Source organism: Triturus cristatus, chromosome 6 (genome assembly GCF_964204655.1).
Source record: "Triturus cristatus chromosome 6, aTriCri1.1, whole genome shotgun sequence".
NCBI lineage: Eukaryota > Metazoa > Chordata > Amphibia > Caudata > Salamandridae > Triturus > Triturus cristatus.
The window spans coordinates 1,001,852,530-1,001,872,465 of record NC_140589.1 but is presented as its reverse complement, the minus strand read 5'-3'; the positions used below and the strand labels follow the sequence as shown (position 1 = coordinate 1,001,872,465).

Sequence of the window (19,936 nt, the reverse complement as noted above, 5' to 3'; positions counted from 1 at the left end):
TCCTATTACAGGAATGAAAGTGAAAAGTTTCACATTTGTTGTGAATTCATGCCGTTATTGACTGTCCAACTGGTGTTAAATGCAGGTAATATGTTGTAAGTGAAAACCAAAAGACCATATGTCTTGATAAAAAACAAAGGGTTGAATTTAGAGTAACAGATATTTGATTAATTATTACACCCCAATTGAGTATCAAATCTGTAGATTTTCCTAGAGCAAAGTATGTAAATTACTAGCAAAATTACATTCAAATTCTTCAGCTGCTCCACGAAATAATTGCCACTTGCTTATTTTCACTAATCGCTACATATCTCACGGTGCACAGGTAATGTCAAATTTTAAATGAATGTATATTTTCTCATATGTTCTCTCCAACACGGCAACAGTGACCAGACGCCATCCAAACGCCATTCTGACGCTGCCTTCACTGACAATTATAGCCGCCTTCTGTCGCAAGGGGCTATGAAGAAGTATTTAGATTCTGTGCTTACAGGACAACAAAGGTATTGGATCATTTTAACAATGAAACATATCTTTTTTAATGAAACAGATATTTAACATAGATAACATGTTTATATTGATTGCAGAATACATTTTCGTTCACTAGAAGTCCATTAAATGTATTTATTTTTGCATTTTATTTTTATTTAATAGTTCTTGTTTGTCAACAGAACACGAGTGCCTTGAACAGGGGTGTCTCATCCATTTGAGCAGCAGAGTGTCGCCACACAAGCTCCAGAGCTGAAAAATAAAAACGGCAAAAAAGTCTATTTACTACCGCTTTATAATTCAGCAACTCATCCTACTCTAAGTGTCAGGACGGGGCAGGGCCAGCACTGCCAAATGTGGCAGCAGCAGGGAACTGTGGAGTTTAAAATGCACATATCTCCCTGGCAGGCCATCTTGGGATGGCCAGCCAGACATGTGCATTTTAAAGTTATCTAGCCTAGCTGTCTTAGACAACTGGGTTATAGAAAGCGCAAGCTTCCAGTGCCCTTGGAAGCTCTGAGAGAGCCTGCTCTATCCAATGCTGGCATGTCTTTCATGCTGTGAAAGCAGTGAGGAAAACATAGAGAAATCACTGTGGTTACCGTGTTTTCGTCCTGCTATTTTTTATTACAGATGTTAAACTTGTATTTTCTCAGTTATGGTGTGGTAAAAGCCTGTAATGTTAGTAATACTGGTCACATATTGCCAAGCCTTACTACAGTCCATTTGTTATGAGGAACTTAGTGACCTCGCAAAAACTGGGAATGATCGCCAGTCTCTGTCATGCAAAGCAAAGTACTTGCTACAGACTTTGTTCTGCTGAGCATAAAAATTGAATGAATTGGTACCAATACAGTATCCCTATAAAAATTTGAGGGCTGTAGATAATTCTAGGTGGTGATATCATTATAAGAAAACAAGCACAAATAAATAATTTTAATCAAGTCATCGGCCTTTCACTGTTTTCATCTTTTGGATACATCTGTACATAAATATAATGGCTCTCTTTTGAAAACTCATGTTTGAATTATACGTAATACTGCTTAATCTTAATTTTAATGTAATTTCCCCGTTTTATAAAATGATAATTTTAAGCGCTTATCACATTGTTTTGAATGTAGAGGCAATCTTCTCCTGTAATGAGAAATGCATTTATAGATATAGCCCCATTCCAGTACCCTGGCAACTGCATTTTGGATTTGTTAGAGATGTCAGAGAAGACACTACAGAGACCTAGGTGAAACGAGAAATTCTCGTCAAATCTAGACCAAATAAAAGGAGCAGTTTTACATTTGTGCTAAATGGAGAGTCAAGCGGGCACTGGAAGCCATACACTAGCCAAAGAGGAAGGAAAGTCGTTAATGTATGCAAGCAGTGTGTTCTGGGATGCGTTGTGTTAAACCTGTCAGCCTAAGGGTGGTCTTTCCCCAAACCTTTTGCCTCACCACCTCCATTTCTTGCTGCATTTTGTGTTGTTGGCCTGAGGACTCTGCGCACTGTACCACAGCAAACCAGTGATAAAGTGCTTTGTTCCTTCCCTAAAATATGATTACATTTGATTATACCCAATTGGCATATTGAATGTACTTATAAGCCTCCTTTAGAATGGTGTTCCATGTACGTAAGGCCTGTGAATTAAATTCTGCTGGTGGGCCTGCAGCACTGATTGTGCCATCCACTTAAGTAGCACTTTAAAACATGTCCCAGGTCTGCAACCGCAGCCTGAATGCAGTTTTAAACTACCATTTTGAGTTGGCATTTAAACCCCCTTGCCGAGCCTTAAACTCCCCTATTATTACATATAAGGCATCAATGAGGCAGGCCTCAGGCAGCCCTTTGGGCAGGGTGCTGTGTAAATAAAATGTTGGACATATACTTTTTAAGTTTTGCATGTCCTATTAGTGAAAAGGTCCTAAATTCATTTTTCACTACTGTGAGGCCTACCCCTCCCATAGGATTTACATTGCCAATTCATTATTACATTTAATAGTCTAGAAGTTCCTATTGAGAACTGGTAGCTATTTCAAGTTTGGTGTCTTATAATTGTGTTGAAGAGCCCTTTTTTTAATATTATAGTTGGATGTTTGATCACAATTTTAAATATGCCACTTTTAGAAAGTTGCCATTTTTCTGCCCTTCCCCCTTTTGCACCTGTAGCCTGCCCTGGATCATATGACTATGTGTAACTGACAGATCGTATAAAATATTCCCAGACTGTCACTAAGTAGAGGGATTAGGTGTGCCTCAATGGGCCATCTGCTAGCAGGATGGGAGGCAAGCAGCGGTCCTCATCTTACTAGACCTCTCTGCAGCCTTTGACACCGTCTCCAACCACACACTCACCGCTAGACTCCACGACGCCGGCATACAGGGAACTGCCATAGGCTGGATCTGCTCACTCCTCACCGGCTGAACCAAAAGAATCAGACTCCTGCCACCCTCTCCGAACCCACAGCAATCAGCTGTAGAGTAGCCCAAGGATCATCGCTCAGCTCCGCGCTCTTCAACATCTTCATGGCTCCCTCGTCGCCATCGTCAGAAAGCATGGACTCGGCTTAGTAGCATACGCCGACGACACCCAGCTCATCCTCTCCCTCACCAAGGAACCCGACACCTCCAGACATAGGTTCCAGGAAGGAATGAAAGACGTTGCTTCCTGGATGAGCAGCAGCTGCCTGAAACTCAACTCTGAGAAAACAGAACTCTTCGTCCTAGGATATACCCGCTCCGCATGGGAGAACACCTGGTGGCCACGACACCTGGCAACCCCTCCACACCCATGGACGATGCCCACAACCCCAGCATGATACTCAACTCCTCACTCACCATGACCAACAGATCAACGCCGTCTCCTCCACATAATTCAACACCTTCTGCATCCTCCACAACACCTTTAATTTGATCCAGCCCAATCCAGAAAGGCAGTCACCACGTACTCATGACCAGCAGACTGTACTACAGAAATGTCTTCTACGCGGGGATCAACAAATCCCTACTCCACAAACTCCAGACCCTCCAGAACAACACCGCCAGACTCGTCCTCGGCATCCACTGACAAGACCACATCACCCAGCACGTACGAGACCTCCATTGGTCTTCATGCTGCACGCTCATGCCGACAAATCCCTCCACAACACTAGACCCTAATACCTAAATTAAAGATTCTTCTTCTATGCACCCAAGAGAACCCTTCACTCTGCCAACCTCACCCTGGACAAAACCGCATGCATCTGCAGAGCCAGATCAGGAGGAATCTTGGCTAAGACCTGCAAAGAACTCCCCCTTAGCATCAGACGATCCCCCACTCTGCAAGCATTCAAGAAGAGCCTCAAGACCTAGCTCTTCAAATGATATGGATCTGCACGACCCTCCCCCTTTTTCCCCAGCACCTTGAAACCCTCACGGGTGAGTAGCATGCTTCCCAAATACTGAATTGATTGTTTGAATCTAATCACAGCCCCACCTAAAACTCTTAGCCTGTGCTCTGCCTTCAAACAAAGGGCCTAACAACTCTGCATTGTCACTGCAGCCAGCTTGGAGCCAGGACATGCGAGTCAGGAAATTGCATGCACTTTACAGCCACTGTCTAGAAGCCTCTCCCCTCTACCAGAGCCAGGGCACCAGGGTATACAATAGGACCTCCGATGCCAACTCTTCAGTATTCTTCTTGACCTGTGGTACTCTGACAGAAAGAAGGACTGCTGTGCTGCTATAAGAACTGCCACTCTGCTGGACTGCTGCTCTGAAAGACCGCTGACTTGCTGGATTGATTCCCTATTTGTTCTGGTACTCTGCTTCCTTCAGCCTTGGGACAATGATTTGATCTTCAACTGTCCAAGGACCTCCAGACTGACTCATAAGGGCTCGTTTTCTGGCCTCCTGTTCTGGGCCACAGAGACACAAAAGGCTTCCTCCATCTTGAACCTGCACCTGTACCCAGCCTGAGTGAGCCCTGACTCTCAAGTTGTGGCCCTCCACTCCTGGACCCTTGGAAGTGGTGCTGAAGGAGCCCAGATAGCCAAAATCCAAAGTGGGGACTTTCTTTCTCAAAACAGCTCTGAGAAGTGAGAACCAGGATGATACTGGGACCATCCTACTCAACTAACCTCCAGAGGTACATTGGCAGTCAGTTGGCTTTGCGGCTTCTCCGGATATGTTCTTTACCTCAGTAGCAAATCAATTTTAACTGTCCTTTGCCAAAGGGGTATATGACCTCATGGAACTATCTTCAGCTACAGCCCTCTGCCTTGTTCCATTGTAGATTTTCAACGACTAAGTCAAGGGTAGAAATCTTCACCACGGCTTCGACCCAAGGCTATCCGGTAACATCGCTCCATCGTTGGACACCTCCTGCAACCTTGCCCTGCTGAAATTTCCCTTGAAGATTATTTTTCTCAAGAATTGTTTTATGTTCGAAGGTAAGCGCTGCCCGGGCCCAATCACTTCTAGTATCCAAACTGTGCTCTATTGTGGTCAGGCATAGTTTTTTCACTTTCACCTGATCTCTCATGACTAGATGTCTGCGGTTGGTATTTTGATCTTTTAGATGCTATTTTTATCAAAAAAACTTTAAAAATTCATAACTCCAAGTTCGAAGCAATTGTGCTGTAGATAGACATGCTTTGCATACTCCTGCTATCTAGTTTTGGGTCTGGATGTTTGCAAGTTGTTTTTCTTCAATATAGTTTTAACTCGTCATGAGGTAAGGTGACTCCTCCTTTCAGTGATAGTGCGCATGGGCATCGACTCCATTGTGAGATTGTTTTCTTTCCGTCATCAGGTTTGGACATGTATTGCTGCTCTCCGGTTCAAAACCATCATTTAGGTTCCCCTCAGTGTGCAATCCACTCTACCCTTGACTGTATTGCTATCGCAAATGTTTCCCTTTCTCCGTGTATCCATTAGATCAGAAAATCTCTCATCTTCGGTCGAACACATCGCAGGCGGCCTCCAGACATAGATGTGTTGATCCATCCCTCTGCCGATGGTTCGGATTGCAGTTCAGTTCTGTCCTCGGTGCCACTCGAAGTACCCTTGCACCAATCTACACCAGGTCTGTAACTTGTTCTTATCAACGGAGCACAAGGAAGAAGACTGCGAGGACTGTCGCTCATTCAGGTCGAAAAAGACTTTTTGAGATTATCATGCTCGACGACAAGAAATACAGTGACTAAGCACTCAACCAACTCTGGAGCTCTTCGGAGAAGAGTCCGAAGAAGAAGAAGCGCTGGCGCAGAAGAAGACGAGGCCTTCTTGGTTGAAGAATCCTACTTCGACTTCGAAATCAAGTTCAAGTCAGAAGACATCCCAGCAGGACAGGGTGTCATGAGTACCAATAACCCCGTTCCCCAGAAGTTGCCCTTCACTAAACATGGGGCTTAGGCACCACCTCTGCCTTCGTGCATTGGTCAACACGAGACGATGTTTGACACCCCGCCCTCGGGCCCGGCACCAAAACAAATAGTCGATCCTTCCGGCTCGGTATCGTGCTGAGACGAATTGTCTTCGGACCCAAAACATTCTGCTCTGAAAGACAAATCTGGTTCGGAGCCAAAATCCTCCGGCCTAAAACAAAAGTATGCTTCGCAGCCGAAACCTTCCGCTTCAAAACAAAAAACTGCTTTGGAACTGGAACCTTCCACTTCCAAGGAGAAGTGCAGTTCAGAACCAAAACGTTCTGCACCAAAATCAATAGAGATCATATTTCAGACCCTCTGGAACCGATCTTTGACTTTATGAAATACAGATTGGATCCAAAGCAGAAGAACATTTATATTAATCCAGATAATGGACACATATTGGCCAAAACTCCTTTCAAGAGGAATCTTGGCTCAGAGGACATTGGAGACAACATTCCCCTCAAAAAAAGAAAAGGACATTGCTATACGTCCTATACATTTGCCATCCCCTCCACCCTTTCCACCGACTTCAACTTTGCCAATACTGTCAGGCCTAGATCCACTCCACATAACACTACAGGGATCTCCTCATACCCAGCCTGATTTAGGAGATGGGGATGATGATGATGATGATGATGACCCTGCTCATCTGCCTAGAGACCAATGGAATGATTACAATGTTGCTCCACCCATGGATAATGTTCCAGACCTATACCCTGCAAAACTCTCACTTCCAGATGATAAAATATCTTATCTGGAGCAAACTTCCAGGCAGCAGCACATCATTGGGTTACACTGCACAAGGACGCCTTAGATGATGATTTTTTATTTGAAACACTCGGGTCTTCATATGTAGTTAGTCAAAGTCTACTTATGTTGAAAAGCGTGATGAGACATGCAGAGGACACCTTAAAATATTGGTTTGTGCACGAATCTTAATGCCTGGGATGGTTTAAAAATATAAACCATCACCCTCTGTTCCAGTTTTTATTGAATGACAGCTTCCCCTTGATTCTCTGGTAGTTTCCAATGTTCGTAAAAGAGCAAACTCAGACATCTGGTGATGCTCCTCCCCAGATAAAGAATCAAAGCTTATTGACACCTCTGGTAAAAGAGTAGCTGCACAAGCCGCTAATCACTGCTGCATTGCCAACACACGGGGCCTCTTAGCTAGATATCACAGGTCCCACTAGGATGAAATGGAAGATCTACTTCATTACCTCCCATATGAACATAAGTAAAAGGCACAAAAGCTAGTTCAAGAAGGAAAGCTCATCTCTAATTGTTCTAATATATGTGCTCTTGATCTTGCTGACACTGCAGCAACAGAAATCAATACCAGCATTCTCGACGTAGGCAAGCCTGGCTTAGAATTGCATGCTTTAAACCAGAGGTCCAACAGTTTTTCATAAATAATCTGTTTGGATTAAAGGGAATTACTTCAACTCACTTTGAAGTTAGCAAATATCTGAAGTAGCATGACCCATTGCCACACACAGTATGCTGCAAGGGGTGGAAGAATACCATAAATGACACAACTGATCAATGGATGAAGAGGGCTGGCTGAAAGTTTAAGAAAATTTCATATAAAACGTCATTAAAATCAAAAAGCCTTGGAAAAAGCAAGACCTGAAAAACAAACTGGAACACAAAGGCATTACACACTTAAACAAAATGTCAGGAAAGCTACAAAAATAGATCCGTGGGGATTGCATTTGTTGGTCCGATTTCAAGAAAGTACTTAGAAGGAGATCATACAAAGGTGAGCTTTCCTATTACAGGAATTAAAGTGAAAAGTTTCACATTTGTCGTGAATTCATGCTGTTATTGACTGTCCAACTGGTGTTAAATGCAGGTAATATTTTGTAAGTGAAACCAAAAGACCATGGGCCATATGTAGGTAGCATCACATTTACCGATTCATAAATACCGAATTTTACCGATTCGGTATTTATGAATCGGTAAATGTGATGTAGGTAATGATTCCATAAATTTTACCGAATCGGAAAAATTCGGAAAATATGAATCGGTATTTACCGATTTGGTAATGGGGCATACCTTCCCATTGATTCCTATGGGCCTGGAGGCCCATAGGAATCAATGGGAAGCCAGTCACCATTACCGATTCGGTAAATACCGATTCGGTAATGGGGGGAGCATATACAAGGGTGGCAGGGTGTCACATTGACACCCTGTTGCACCCCTGATTCTTGCATGTGTGCACATGTGGCGCACATACATGCCCTAAGGGCATGTATGTCTGCCACATGGCACTCTTACATCTGCAAAATATTGCGTTTTGCAAGGTATTCGTTATTTATCACCAACCTGTATTTGGTGGTAAATAACGAATTCTGAATACTAATTTGCACTCTTTAGAGTGCTCCCTACATTCAGGATTCGGTATTTACCGATTCGGTATTTTACCGATTCGGTAATTTACCGTATCCTGAATTATGCCACCTACATCCCAAATAGATAAATACCGGTCGGTAACGGGATATTTACCGAATTTCGGCCGTTACCGACCGGTATTTAGCTACCTACATGAGGCCCCATATGTCTTGATAAAAAACAAAGGGTTGAATTTAGAGTAACAGATATCTGATGAATTATTACACCCCAACAGAGTATCAAATCTGTTGATTTTCCTACAGCAAAGTATGTAAATTACTAGCAAAATTACATTGAAATTCTTCAGCTGCTCCACGAAATAATTGCCACGTGCTTATTTTCACTAATCGCTACATATCTCACGGTGCACAGGTAATGTCAAATTTTAAATGAATATATATTTTCTCATATGTTCTCTCCAACACGGCAACAGTGACCAGACGCGAGAAAAACGCCATTCTGACGCTGCCTTCACTGACAATTATAGCCGCCTTCTGTCGCAAGGGGCTATGAAGAAGTATTTAGATTCTGTGCTTACAGGACAACAAAGGTATTGGATCATTATAATAATGAAACATATCTTTTTTAATGAAACTGATATTTAACATAGATAACATGTTTATATTGATTACAGAATACATTTTCGTTCACTGGAAGTCCATGAAATGTATTTATTTATGCATTTTATTTTTATTTAATAGTTCTTGTTTGTCAACAGAACACGAGTGCCTTGAACAGGGATGGCTCATCCATTTGAGCAGCAGAGTGTCGCCACACAAGCTCCAGAGCTGAAAAATAAAAACGGCAATAAAGTCTATTTACTACCGCTTTATAATTCAGCAACTCGTCCTACTCTAAGTGTCAGGACGGGGCAGGGCCAGCACTGCCAAATGTGGCAGCAGCAGGGAACTGTGCAGTTTAAAATGCACATGTCTCCCTGGCAGGCCATCTTGGGATGGCCAGCCAGACGTGTGCATTTTAAAGTTATCTAGCCTAGCTGTCTTAGACAACTGGGTTATAGAAAGCGCCGGCTTCCAGTGCTCTTAGAAGCTCTGAGAGAGCCTGCTCTGTCCAATGCTGGCATGTCTTTCATGCTGTGAAAGCAGTGAGGAAAACATACAGAAATCACTGTGGTTACCGTGTTTTCGTCCTGCTATTTTTTATTACAGATGTTAAACTTGTATTTTCTCAGTTATGGTGTGGTAATAGCCTGTAATGTTAGTAATACTGGTCACATATTGCCAAGCCTTATTACAGTCCATTATTAATGAGGAACTTAGTGACAGTGCAAAAACTGGGAATGATCGCCAGTCTCTGTCATGCAAAGCAAAGTACTTGCTACAGACTTTTTTCTGCTGAGCATAAAAATTGAATGAATTGGTACCAATACAGTATCCCTATAAAAATTTGAGGGCTGTTGATAATTGTAGGTGGTGATATCATTATAAGAAAATAAGCACAAATAAATAATTTTCATCAAGTCATCGGCCTTTCACTGTTTTCATCTTTTGGATACATCTGTACATAAATATAATGGCTCTCTTTTGAAAACTCATGTTTGAATTATACGTAATACTGCTTACTCTTAATTTTAATGTAATTTCCCCGTTTTACAAAATGATAATTTTAAGCGCTTATCACATTGTTTTGAATATAATTTGGTTTTGAATGTAGAGGCAATCTTCTCCTGTAATGAGAAATGCATTTATAGATATAGCCCCACTCCAGTACCCTGGCAACTGCATTTTGGATTTGTTAGAGATGTCAGAGAAGACACTACGGAGACCTAGGTGAAACGAGAAATTCTTGTCAAATCTAGACCAAATAAAAGGAGCAGTTTTACATTTGTGCTAAATGGAGAGTCAAGCGGGCACTGGAAGCCATACACTAGCCAAAGATTAAGGAAAGTCGTTAATGTATGCAAGCAGTGTGTTCTGGGATGCGTTGTGTTAAACCTGTCAGCCTAAGGGTGGTCTTTCCCCAAACCTTTTGCCTCACCACCTCCATTTCTTGCTGCATTTTGTGTTGTTGGCCTCAGGACTCTGCGCACTGTACCACAGCAAACCAGTGATAAAGTGCTTTGTTCCTTCACTAAAATATGATTACATTTGATTATCCCCAATTGGCATATTGAATGTACTTGTAAGGCTCTTTTAGAATGGTGTTCCATGTACGTAAGGCCTGTGAATTAAATTCTGCTGGTGGGCCTGCAGCACTGATTGTGCCATCCACTTAAGTAGCACTTTAAAACATGTCCCAGGTCTGCCACCGCAGCCTGAATGCAGTTTTAAACTACCATTTTGAGTTGGCATTTAAACCCCCTTGCCAAGCCTTAAACTCCCCTATTATTAGATATAAGGCATCAATTAGGCAGGCCTCAGGCAGCCCTTCGGTCAGGGTGCTGTGTAAATAAAATGTTGGACATATACTTTTTAAGTTTTGCATGTCCTATTAGTGAAAAGGTCCTAAATTCATTTTTCACTACTGTGAGGCCTACCCCTCCCATAGGATTTACATTGCCAATTCATTATTACATTTAATAGTCTAGAAGTTCCTATTGAGAACTGGTAGCTATTTCAAGTTTAGTGTCTTATAATTGTGTTGAAGAGCCCTTTTTTAATATTATAGTTGGATGTTTGATCACAATTTTAAATATGCCACTTTTAGAAAGGTGCCATTTTTCTGCCCTTCGCCCTTTTGCACCTGTAGCTTGCCCTTGATCACATGACTATGTGTAACTGACAGATCGTATAAAATATTCCCAGACTGTCACTAAGTAGATGGATTAGGTGTGCCCCAATGGGCCATCTGCAAGCAGGATGGGAGGCAAGCAGCGGCCCATCTTACTAGACCTCTCTGCAGCCTTTGACACTGTCTCCAACCACACACTCACCGCTAGACTCCACGGCGCCGGCATACAGGGAACTGCCATAGGCTGGATCTGCTCACTCCTCACCGGCTGAACTAAAAGAATCAGACCCCTGCCACCCTCTCCGAACCCACAGCGATCAGCTGTAGAGTAGCCCAAGGATCATCGCTCAGCTCCACGCTCTTCAACATCTTCATGGCTCCCTCGTCGCCATCATCAGAAAGCATGGACTCAGCTTAGTATCATACGCCGACGACACCCAGCTCATCCTCTCCCTCACCAAGGAACCTGACACCACCAGACATAGGTTCCAGGAAGGAATGAAAGACGTTGCTTCCTGGATGAGCAGCAGCTGCCTGAAACTCAACTCTGAGAAAACAGAACTCTTCGTCCTAGGATATACCCGCTCCGCATGGGAGAACACCTGGAGGCCACGACACCTGGCAACCCCTCCACACCCATGGACGATGCCCACAACCCCAGCATGATGCTCAACTCCTCACTCACCATGACCCAACAGATCAACGCCGTCTCCTCCACGTAATTCAACATCCTCCGCATCCTCCACAACACCTTTAAATTGATCCAGCCCAATCTAGAAAGGCAGTCACCACATACTCATGACCAGCAGACTGTAGTACAGAAACGTCTTCTACGCGAGGATCAACAAATCCCTACTCCACAAACTCCAGACCCTCCAGAACAACACCGCCAGACTCTTCCTCGGCATCCACTGACAAGACCACATCACCCAGCACGTACGATACCTCCATTGGCTTCCCATCGAAAAGAGAGTGACCTTCATGCTGCACGCTCATGCCGACAAATCCCTCCACAACACTAGACCCTAATACCTACATGAAAGAGTCTTCTTCTATGCACCCAAGAGAAGCCTTCGCTCTGCCAACCTCACCCTGGACAAAACCGCTTGCATCTGCAGAGCCAGATCAGGAGGAAGAGCCTAATCCCACATCTCGGCTAAGACCTGCAAAGAACTCCCCCTTAGCATCAGACGATCCCCCACTCTGCAAGCAATCAAGAAGAGCCTCAAGACCTAGCTCTTCAAATGATATGGATCTGCACGTCCCTCCCCCTTTTTCCCCAGCACCTTGAAACCCTCACGGGTGAGTAGCATACTTCCCAAATACTGAATTGATTGTTTGAATCTAATCACAGCCCCACCTAAAACTCTTAGCCTGTGCTCTGCCTTCAAACAAAGGGCCTAACAACTCTGCATTGTCACTGCAGCCAGCTTGGAGCCAGGACATGCGAGTCAGGAAATTGCATGCACTTTACAGCCACTGTCTAGAAGCCTCTCCCCTCTACCAGAGCCAGGGCACCAGGGTATACAATTGGACCTCCGATGCCAACTCTTCAGTATTCTTCTTGACCTGTGGTACTCTGCAAGAAAGAAGGACTGTTGTGCTGCTGGAAGAACTGCCACTCTGCTGGACTGCTGCTCTGAAGGACCGCTGACTTGCTGGATTGATTCCCTATTTGTTCTGGTACTCTGCTTCCTTCAGCCTGGGGACAATGATTTGATCTTTAACTGTCCAAGGACCTCCAGACTGACTCATAAGGGCTAGTTTTCTGGCCTCCTGTTCTTAGCCACAGAGACACAAAAGGCTTCCTCCATCTTGAACCTGCACCTGTACCCAGCCTGAGTGAGCTCTGACTCTCAAGTTGTGGCCCTCCACTCCTGGGCCCTTGGAAGTGGTGCTGGAGGTGCCCAGATAGCCAAAATCCAAAGTGGGGACTTTCTTTCTCAAAACAGCTCTGAGAAGTGAGAACCAGGATGATACTGGGACCATCCTACTCAACTAACCTCCAGAGGTACATTGGCAGTCAGATGGCTTTGCGGCTTCTCCGGATATGTTCTATACCTTAGTAGCTAATCAATTTCAACTGTCCTTTGCCAAAGGGGTATATGACCTCATGGAACTATCTTCAGCTACAGCCCTCTGCCTTGTTCCATTGTAGGTTTTCGACGACTAAGTCGAAGGTAGAAATCTTCACCGCGACTTCGACCCAAGGCTATCCGGCAACATCGTTCCATCGTTGGACACCTCCTGCAACCTTGCCCTGCTGAAATTTCCCTTGAAGATTATTTTTCTCAAGAATTGTTTTATGTTCGAAGGTAAGCGCTGCCCGGGCCCAATCACTTCTTGTATCCAAACTGTGCTCTATTGTGGTCAGACATAGTTTTTTGACTTTCACCTGATCTCTCATGACTAGATGTCTGCGGTTGGTATTTTGATCTTTTAGATGCTATTTTTAACAAAAAACTTTACAAATTCATAACTCCAAGTTCGAGGCAATTGTGCTGTAGATAGACATGCTTTGCATACTCCTGCTGTCTAGTTTTGGGTCTGGATGTTTGCAAGTTGTTTTTCTTTAATATAGTTTTAACTAGTCACGAGGTAAGGTGACTCCTCCTTTCAGTGATAGTGCGCATGGGCATCGACTCCATTGTGAGATTGTTTTCTTTCCGTCATCAGGTTTGGACATGTATTGCTGCTCTTCGGTTCAAAACCATCATTTAGGTTCCCCTCAGTGTGCAATCCACTCTACCCTTGACTGTATTGCTATCGCACATGTTTCCCTTTCTCCGTGTATCCATTAGATCAGAAAATCTCTCATCTTCGGTCGAACACATCGCAGGCGGCCTCCAGACATAGATGTGTTGATCCATCCCTCTGCCGATGGTTCGGATTGCAGTTCAGTTCTGTCCTCGGTGCCACTCGAAGTACCCTTGCACCAATCTACACCAGGTCTATAACTTGTGCTTATCAACGGAGCACAAGGAAGAAGACTGCGAGGACTGTCGCTCCATCAGGTCGAAAAAGACTTTTTGAGATTATCATGCTCGACGATAAGAAATACAGCGACTAAGCACTCAACCGACTCTGGAGCTCTTCGGAGAAGAGTCCGAAGAAGAAGAAGCGCTGCCGCAGAAGAAGACGAGGCCTTCTTGGTTGAAGAATCCTACTTCGACTTCGAAATCAAGTTCAAGTCAGAAGACATCCCAGCAGGACAGGGTGTCATGAGTACCAATAACCCCGTTCCCCAGAAGTTGCCCTTCACTAAACATAGGGCATAGGCACCACCTCTGCCTTCGTGCATTGGTCAACAGGAGACGATGTTTGACACCCCGCCCTCGGGCCCGGCACCAAAACAAATAGTTGATCCTTCCGGCTCGGTATCGTGCTGAGACGAATTGTCTTCGGACCCAAAACATTCTGCTCTGAAAGACAAACCTGGTTCGGAGCCAATATCCTCCGGCCTAAAATAAAAGTATGCTTCGCAGCCGAAACCTTCCGCTTCAAAACAAAAAACTGCTTTGGAACTGAAACCTTCCACTTCCAAGGACAAGTGCAGTTCAGAACCAAAACGTTCTGCACCAAAATCAATAGAGATCATATTTCAGACCCTCTGGAACCGATCTTTGACTTTATGAAATACAGATTGGATCCAAAGCAGAAGAACATTTATATGAATCCAGATAATGGACACATATTGGCCAAAACTCCTTTCAAGAGGAATCTTGGCTCAGAGGACCCTGGAGACAACATTCCCCTCAAAAAAAGAAAAGGACATTGCTATAAGTCCTATACATTTGCCATCCCCTCCACCCTCTCCACCGACTTCAACTTTGCCAATACTGTCAGGCCTAGATCCACTTCACATAACACCACAGGGATCTCCTCATACCCAGCCCGATTTAGGAGATGGGGATGATGATGATGATGACAGTGCTCATCTGCCTAGAGACCAATGGAATGATTACAATGTTGCTCCACCCATGGATAATGGTCCAGACCTATACCCTGCAAAACTCTCACTTCCAGATGATATCATATCTTATCTGGAGCAAATTTCCAGGCAGCAGCACATCATTGGGTTACACTGCACAAGGACGCCTTAGATGATGATTATTTATTTGAAACACTCGGGTCTTCACATGTAGTTAGTCAAAGTCTACTTATGTTGAAAAGCGTGATGAGACATGCAGAGGACACCTTAAAAGATTGGTTTGTGCACGAATCTTAATGCCTGGGATGGATTAAAAATATAAACCATCACCCTCTGTTCCAGTTTTTATTGAATGACAGCTTCCCCTTGATTCCCTGGTAGTTTCCAATGTTCGTAAAAGAGCAAACTCAGACATCTGGTGATGCTCCTCCCCAGATAAAGAATCAAAGCTTATTGACACCTCTGGTAAAAGAGTAGCTGCACAAGCCGCTAATCACTGCTGCATTGCCAACACACGGGGCCTCTTAGCTAGATATCACAGGTCCCACTAGGATGAAATGGAAGATCTACTTCATTACCTCCCATATGAACATAAGTAAAAGGCACAAAAGCTAGTTCAAGAAGGAAAGCTCATCTCTAATTGTTCTAATATATGTGCTCTAGATCCTGCTGACACTGCAGCAAGAGAAATCAATACCAGCATTCTCAACGTAGGCAAGCCTGGCTTAGAATTGCATGCTTTAAACCAGAGGTCCAACAGTTTTTCATAAATAATCTGTTTGGATTAAAGGGAATTACTTCAACTCACTTTGAAGTTAGCAAATATCTGAAGTAGCATGACCCATTGCCACACACAGTATGCTGTAAGGGGTGGAAGAATACCGTGAATGACACAACTGATCAATGGATGAAGAGGGCTGGCTGAAAGTTTAAGTATATTTTATTTAAAATGTCATTAAAATCAAAAAGTCTTGGAAAAAGCAATACCTGAAAAACAAACTGGGACACAAAGGCATTACACACTTAAACAAATGGTCAAGAAACCTACAAAAATAGATCTGTGGGGAGGACATTTGTTGGTCCGATTTCAAGAAAGTACTTAGAAGGAGATCATACAAAGGTGAGCTTTCCTATTACAGGAATGAAAGTGAAAAGTTTCACATTTGTTGTGAATTCATGCTGTTATTGACTGTCCAACTGGTGTTAAATGCAGGTAATATTTTGTAAGTGAAAACCAAAAGACCATATGTCTTGATAAAAAACAAAGGGTTGAATTTAGAGTAACAGATATTTGATAAATTATTACACCCCAACTGAGTATCAAATCTGTAGATTTTCCTAGAGCAAAGTATGTAAATGACTAGCAAAATTACATTCAAATTCTTCAGCTGCTCCACGAAATAATTGCCACGTGCTTATTTTCACTAATCGCTACATATCTCACGGTGCACAGGTAATGTCAAATTTTAAATGAATATATATTTCTCATTTGTTCTCTCCAACACGGCAACAGTGACCAGACGCCAGCCAAACGCCATTCTGACGCTGCCTTCACTGACAATTATAGCCGCCTTCTGTCGCAAGGGGCTATGAAGAAGTATTTAGATTCTGTGCTTACAGGACAACAAAGGTATTGGATCATTATAACAATGAAACATATCTTTTTTAATGAAACAGATATTTAACATAGATAACATGTTTATATTGATTGCAGAATACATTTTCGTTCACTGGAAGTCCATGAAATGTATTTATTTATGCATTTTATTTTTATTTAATAGTTCTTGTTTGTCAACAGAACACGAGTGCCTTGAACAGGGGTGGCTCATCCATTTGAGCAGCAGAGTGTCGCCACACAAGCTCCAGAGCTGAAAAATAAAAACGGCAATAAAGTCTATTTACTACCGCTTTATAATTCAGCAACTCGTCCTACTCTAAGTGTCAGGACGGGGCAGGGCCAGCACTGCCAAATGTGGCAGCAGCAGGGAACTGTGCAGTTTAAAATGCACATGTCTCCCTGGCAGGCCATCTTGGGATGGCCAGCCAGACGTGTGCATTTTATAGTTATCTAGCCTAGCTGTCTCAGACAACTGGGTTATAGAAAGCGCAGGCTTCCAGTGCCCTTAGAAGCTCTGAGAGAGCCTGCTCTATCCAATGCTGGCATGTCTTTCATGCTGTGAAAGCAGTGAGGAAAACATACAAAAATCACTGTGGTTACCGTGTTTTCGTTCTGCTATTTTTTATTACAGATGTTAAACTTGTATTTTCTCAGTTATGGTGTGGTAAAAGCCTGTAATGTTAGTAATACTGGTCACATATTGCCAAGCCTTACTACAGTCCATTATTAATGAGGAACTTAGTGACCTCGCAAAAACTGGGAATGATCGCCAGTCTCTGTCATGCAAAGCAAAGTACTTGCTACAGACTTTTTTCTGCTGAGCATAAAAATTGAATGAATTGGTACCAATACAGTATCCCTATAAAAATTTGAGGGCTGTAGATAATTCTAGGTGGTGATATCATTATAAGAAAACAAGCACAAATAAATAATTTTCATCAAGTCATCGGCCTTTCACTGTTTTCATCTTTTGGATACATCTGTACATAAATATAATGGCTCTCTTTTGAAAACTCATGTTTGAATTATACGTAATACTGCTTACTCTTAATTTTAATGTAATTTCCCCGGTTTACAAAATGATAATTTTATGCGCTTATCATATAGTTTTGAATAAAATTTGGTTTTAAATGTAGAGGCAATCTTCTCCTGTAATGAGAAATGCATTTATAGATATAGCCCCACTCCAGTACCCTGGCAACTGCATTTTGGATTTGTTAGAGATGTCAGAGAAGACACTACAGAGACCTAGGTGAAACGAGAAATTCTTGTAAAATCTAGACCAAATAAAAGGAGCAGTTTTACATTTGTGCTAAATGGAAAGTCAAGCGGGCACTGGAAGCCATACACTAGCCAAAGAGGAAGGAAAGTCGTTAATGCATGCAAGCAGTGTGTTCTGGGATGCGTTGTGTTAAACCTGTCAGCCTAAGGGTGGTCTTTCCCCAAACCTTTTGCCTCACCACCTCCATTTCTTGCTGCATTTTGTGTTGTTGGCCTCAGGACTCTGCGCACTGTACCACAGCAAACCAGTGATAAAGTGCTTTGTTCCTTCACTAAAATATGATTACATTTGATTATCCCCAATTGGCATATTGAATGTACTTGTAAGGCTCTTTTAGAATGGTGTTCCATGTACGTAAGGCCTGTGAATTAAATTCTGCTGGTGGGCCTGCAGCACTGATTGTGCCATCCACTTAAGTAGCACTTTAAAACATGTCCCAGGTCTGCCACCGCAGCCTGAATGCAGTTTTAAACTACCATTTTGAGTTGGCATTTAAACCCCCTTGCCAAGCCTTAAACTCCCCTATTATTAGATATAAGGCATCAATTAGGCAGGCCTCAGGCAGCCCTTTGGTCAGGGTGGTGTGTAAATAAAATGTTGGACATATACTTTTTAAGTTTTGCATGTCCTATTAGTGAAAAGGTCCTAAATTCATTTTTCACTACTGTGAGGCCTACCCCTCCCATAGGATTTACATTGCCAATTCATTATTACATTTAATAGTCTAGAAGTTCCTATTGAGAACTGGTAGCTATTTCAAGTTTAGTGTCTTATAATTGTGTTGAAGAGCCCTTTTTTAATATTATAGTTGGATGTTTGATCACAATTTTAAATATGCCACTTTTAGAAAGGTGCCATTTTTCTGCCCTTCGCCCTTTTGCACCTGTAGCTTGCCCTTGATCACATGACTATGTGTAACTGACAGATCGTATAAAATATTCCCAGACTGTCACTAAGTAGAGGGATTAGGTGTGCCTCAATGGGCCATCTGCAAGCAGGATGGGAGGCAAGCAGCGGCCCATCTTACTAGACCTCTCTGCAGCCTTTGACACCGTCTCCAACCACACACTCACCGCTAGACTCCACGGCGCCGGCATACAGGGAACTGCCATAGGCTGGATCTGCTCACTCCTCACCGGCTGAACTAAAAGAATCAGACCCCTGCCACCCTCTCCGAACCCACAGCGATCAGCTGTAGAGTAGCCCAAGGATCATCGCTCAGCTCCACGCTCTTCAACATCTTCATGGCTCCCTCGTCGCCATCATCAGAAAGCATGGACTCAGCTTAGTATCATACGCCGACGACACCCAGCTCATCCTCTCCCTCACCAAGGAACCTGACACCACCAGACATAGGTTCCAGGAAGGAATGAAAGACGTTGCTTCCTGGATGAGCAGCAGCTGCCTGAAACTCAACTCTGAGAAAACAGAACTCTTCGTCCTAGGATATACCCGCTCCGCATGGGAGAACACCTGGTGGCCACGACACCTGGCAACCCCTCCACACCCATGGACGATGCCCACAACCCCAGCATGATGCTCAACTCCTCACTCACCATGACCCAACAGATCAACGCCGTCTCCTCCACGTAATTCAACATCCTCCGCATCCTCCACAACACCTTTAAATTGATCGAGCCCAATCTAGAAAGGCAGTCACCACATACTCATGACCAGCAGACTGTAGTACAGAAACGTCTTCTACGCGGGGATCAACAAATCCCTACTCCACAAACTCCAGACCCTCCAGAACAACACCGCCAGACTCTTCCTCGGCATCCACTGACAAGACCACATCACCCAGCACGTACGATACCTCCATTGGCTTCCCATCGAAAAGAGAGTGACCTTCATGCTGCACGCTCATGCCGACAAATCCCTCCACAACACTAGACCCTAATACCTACATGAAAGAGTCTTCTTCTATGCACCCAAGAGAAGCCTTCGCTCTGCCAACCTCACCCTGGACAAAACCGCATGCATCTGCAGAGCCAGATCAGGAGGAAGAGCCTAATCCCACATCTCGGCTAAGACCTGCAAAGAACTCCCCCTTAGCATCAGACGATCCCCCACTCTGCAAGCAATCAAGAAGAGCCTCAAGACCTAGCTCTTCAAATGATATGGATCTGCAC

At 43.6% G+C, this 19,936-nt stretch overlaps 1 protein-coding gene across 4 annotated transcripts in view; it reads left to right on the top strand.

Moving 5' to 3' along the window:
* Positions 1-19,936, top strand: part of LOC146820914 (uncharacterized) — a 305,904-nt gene that overhangs the window by 246,871 nt on the left and 39,097 nt on the right. For all 4 annotated transcript variants that reach the window (XM_085609316.1, XM_085609314.1, XM_085609313.1 and 1 more), the window contains 3 exons: positions 387-503; positions 8,716-8,832; positions 16,418-16,534. In XM_085609316.1, the coding sequence (XP_085465442.1) occupies positions 387-503; positions 8,716-8,832; positions 16,418-16,534 (351 nt within the window). The remainder of the gene's footprint in view (positions 1-386; positions 504-8,715; positions 8,833-16,417; positions 16,535-19,936) is intronic.